Source organism: Austrofundulus limnaeus, unplaced genomic scaffold (genome assembly GCF_001266775.1).
Source record: "Austrofundulus limnaeus strain Quisiro unplaced genomic scaffold, Austrofundulus_limnaeus-1.0 Scaffold1, whole genome shotgun sequence".
Taxonomy (NCBI): Eukaryota; Metazoa; Chordata; class Actinopteri; order Cyprinodontiformes; family Rivulidae; genus Austrofundulus; species Austrofundulus limnaeus.
In genome coordinates, this window is record NW_013952403.1 from 10,314,155 (window position 1) to 10,318,094 (window position 3,940).

General features: G+C 35.2%; 1 protein-coding gene across 1 annotated transcript; it reads right to left on the reverse strand.

Annotated features, from left to right (window-relative positions):
- Positions 1-1,981: 1,981 nt before the first annotated feature.
- Positions 1,982-3,940, reverse strand: LOC106518105 (putative threonylcarbamoyl-AMP synthase; the record flags this gene model as incomplete). The annotated part of the gene is given in 5 exon segments (XM_014009218.1): positions 1,982-2,244; positions 2,346-2,468; positions 2,584-2,673; positions 2,759-2,871; positions 3,848-3,940. Coding segments are annotated over 5 exon segments (626 nt in total), but the record flags the coding sequence as incomplete, so codon positions are not given.

Consider the following 3,940-nt stretch of genomic DNA (forward strand, 5'->3'; position numbering starts at 1 on the left):
ATCCAACTTGTATCTGAAATACTGGCAAATAAATCTCCATCTTCTGAAGTTGATTTGTTATAACAGAGAAATGAGAATTTAGACAAATTTAATGTTTAAATGTTTTCATAAAAATTCACATTTATATTTTTAATCTTGATTTTCATTCAAATGTATTTGACTTGGAGTGTGATTTTTTTCAAGTCAACAGCATCATTTATTTTATTCACTTTTATGCATTATGTTATGCAAATTCCATTTATAATGAAAAACAATTCATCATAAAAATTTGTTCCACACTATCCACTACTTTTGAATTAATTAGTTTGAATATGTATACATATATGTAGTATGTGTATATGTGTGTTTTTGTATCTATTTGTATATATGTTGTTTTAATTGGGGACCAATATTATACGATTCTTTTCTTCTCTCTGCTCCTTTTCATTTAATGATTTTGTGCTTGTTTTGTTTAATTTTAATGTTTGTTTTTGTTGATTAAATTTGAAAATTGTCCCGTTATTGTACATTTAAACCCAACTTTTGCATTTTGAGATACTTTAATTGCAAATGCAAATTTTCTTTCTACAGACATTTGACAAGAATTTTCAAGAATTGTGTGAAAGTTCAAAACAGCCACAGGAACTGCATCTAATATTCAATTAATTAGTTACAAAATTTGCTTCAGTAAAATAAATATTTTCCAAACTGACAGTAATCCTTCTTAGTGGTTGTTTGCATATTTGTACATAAGTTGCTGAAACAACTGAACATGCTTCTGAAACGTTAAATATGTAAATAACACTTTGTGTCACCTGGAGCTTGTTTGCTCAATGAACGTTTTTATGGGTGTGTTTGTTTTTGTCAAACCTGTTTAACCTGCTGCAGATCTAAATTGGAATGAAATGTTGTACAATAAATCAGTCTTGCACTGAGGAATAACTGTGTAAGATTTAGTGAATTCTTTCCAAAGAATGAAGCCAAATCATAATATTTATGTAATATAGTTCATCGGTGATTAAGTCATACAAAGAGGTAAATTGTGGTTAGGCATTCCCAAAAGCACAGTGGCCCTTATGACTATAAAGAAAACCATTAAGTGAAGCAGGTGTCTGAATAGTTTCTGCAGAATTTCAAACTTTATGGAGACAGAATGTATTTACAAACAGGAAAGAGCACGTGCCCGGTTTTATTATTTGAAGACAGTGTTGGAAAATCCCTGGTTTAGCAACCAAAGTACAGCATATTTAAAATACCTGTAAATACAAATGAAAAGAATTGCTACTTTATTAAATGCAACTGAAAGTGAACTTTGACAACTTTTATTCAATTGTTTCTTTTTAAAGATTGTCACATTTTAGCATTTGCTGTCACATTTTAGCATTTGTTTTAAACAAAGGTTTGGAATAATTAAAAACAAACAAGTGAATTTATTAAATATTGCTTGGCTTCTGTTGTGTGCAGCTGAATGATAAGAATTGAATTCCACTGAAAATTTACTTTTGACCCAAGTTTATGTGTAAAATTGTCATCTTACTGTAATTTACATCTGGTACACACAGTGCACATATGTCCTGTAAAATATTACAATTCAAAATCAAATGGACAGAGCTTATAAAACATAAAATCTAGATACTATACACAGTCCATTGTAAGATTTGTTTTTATATTTTCAATGAAAGATAAACATCTATCTCAATCATTTTTAGCTTTAAAAATACATTATGTAAACAAAACATTGATAAACTCATCTGTATATCAAACTTGTTGTAAAGTTGTGTACAGCTTATACACTGCTCAAAAAAATAAATGGAACACTTCTGCTCAAAAAATAAAGGGAACACTTAAACAACGCACACTAACTCCCGATCTTAATCAATGAAATATTCGCATTGAGTACTTTGTTCTGTACAGAGTTGAATGTGCTTCACAAAAGTTTGATTTACTTGGAGTTAGTGTGCGTTGTTTAAGTGTTCCCTTTATTTTTTTGAGCAGTAGTGTTCCCTTTATTTTTTTGAGCAGTAGTGTTCCCTTTATTTTTTTGAGCAGTGTACTTTGTTATAACTCATTTTCCTCATCTGAACTTTGTTCAGGTGAGGTTGTGAATGATGTTGAGTCTTCAGTTCCTTCCTCTGTCGGTGCTGTGTCCACCACTCCTGAACTCTCCTCGCTTGGGGTATCTGGTGGGGGCAGATCGTGTTCAAAAGCATGATTTGTGTGCTCCTGTCTGTGCCGATTCCGAACCTCCTCGAAGATCTCAAGGACCTACAAACCAAGAGATAAAAAATAAACAAAACAAATCTCTATGGCAAGCATTATTAATTATTGTTACCAAGAAAAAACAGGCCACATTTGAAGTATCTTACCCTAGATTTAGGAATGAGACCCACTCTAAAGAAACCAATTTGTCCAGTTTCAATCTTTGTGCAGTCCACAACAGTAGAGGCAATATTTTCTGGGGAAGGTCCATCACACAACACTCCTTCCACCTACAAGAAATAAAATTCATACAGTATGTTTTACAGACACACAACAAGAATAACTAAAGGAAACAAAAATGGCACAGTGGGTCTGAATTGGTTGCTAATAAATATTTCTCTTTACCTTCTTTCCTAGTTTGGCGTAAACTTGGTTATGGTGAGTTGTGTCTGCCTCGCCTGTTGGGTTGGCTGAAGTTACAGCGATGGGTCCCACCTGTAAAACGCACAAAAAATGGTTGCTCACTTTGTTGGCTTATAAAATGTGTTTATGTTCAGTGAACAGTGTTTGTAGCCTCTACCAGGTTAATGAGATGTGTGGCTACTGCACAGTCTGGGTTTCTGATGGCGATACTTTGTGGAGTTCCTATGTGTTTGGCAGCATCTCCTAAACCAAATATATCCATCCAGGGACCTGCAGGAGTCAACAAAAACAATGTTTTCTTTATAAAATCCCTCTGTACTTGATGTATTTGTGTGTATTCATGGTTTATTCAAGTGGTTTAGATGTAAACTAGAAGCACTCGGAGAGCGCAAACCTCCACCAAGACCAATTTCCCCCATCCTGTAAGAGTTAATGCGCAAAAGCAGAGATGGAAACACATTTGGCGAATAAGTTCTGACGTATTGAATATTTAAGCAGGCAGTATGCACGGGATTTCTTCTCGGTGGAGTCCAATGTGGAAAAAAATAAAAAAAGTCAGACTCGTCACCTGACGTTATTCAAAGTCAAACTGGTGTCGGATTAAGCTCCTAAGTTTTCATCAGTCACATTTCACTGTGTAAAACGTCTGTTTTATCTCCTTGTATGAGTTTGTAATGGTTTGACTCTTTATAAAGTGCTTCCTGGCTCCCCACGTCTCCAAACTTTGAGGCCCGGCAGCTCTCTGTTTACAAGCCTAGTAGCGAGAAACTGTTTTGATTGGTTGTTTCGGAAACGTGGTGTTTGAGGAAATGGGAAAAATAGGTTTTATGGTGCAGTCATGCACTTCCTGGTCACAAAACGATCTGTAAATGCACATATTATGGCAAAAATTATTCATCATTAAATCTGGTTTTAACATTACTTTTATAAAGTTTGAAGTCCGTGCTATCCAATCCAGCTCACTGTTTTTTTACAGAAGCCTTGTGAAAGCATCACAGCTTTGCCGATCTCAGAGTGTTAGAAGAAATAAAATAGCTGTATCCGCATCGTGATCCGGAAAATCACCAAAATTTAAAGATATGTTCCTTGGCCCAGTACCCACAAGTGGTAAAAATGTCATGACAATCAGTCCTCAAGTTTTTGAGTAATGTTGCCCACAGACAGAAAGACAGAATGACCGACAGACAGATATAAGTGACCGAAAACATTATCTCGCCCTTGGCGGAGGTAATAAAGAACCTCCCACCTCTGGGTATGACCATGCTGATAGATGACGGCCATGCAGCTTCCATGAAGTCCAACAGCAGAGGACTCAGCAGGTGTCTCACAGGCTCCAGCT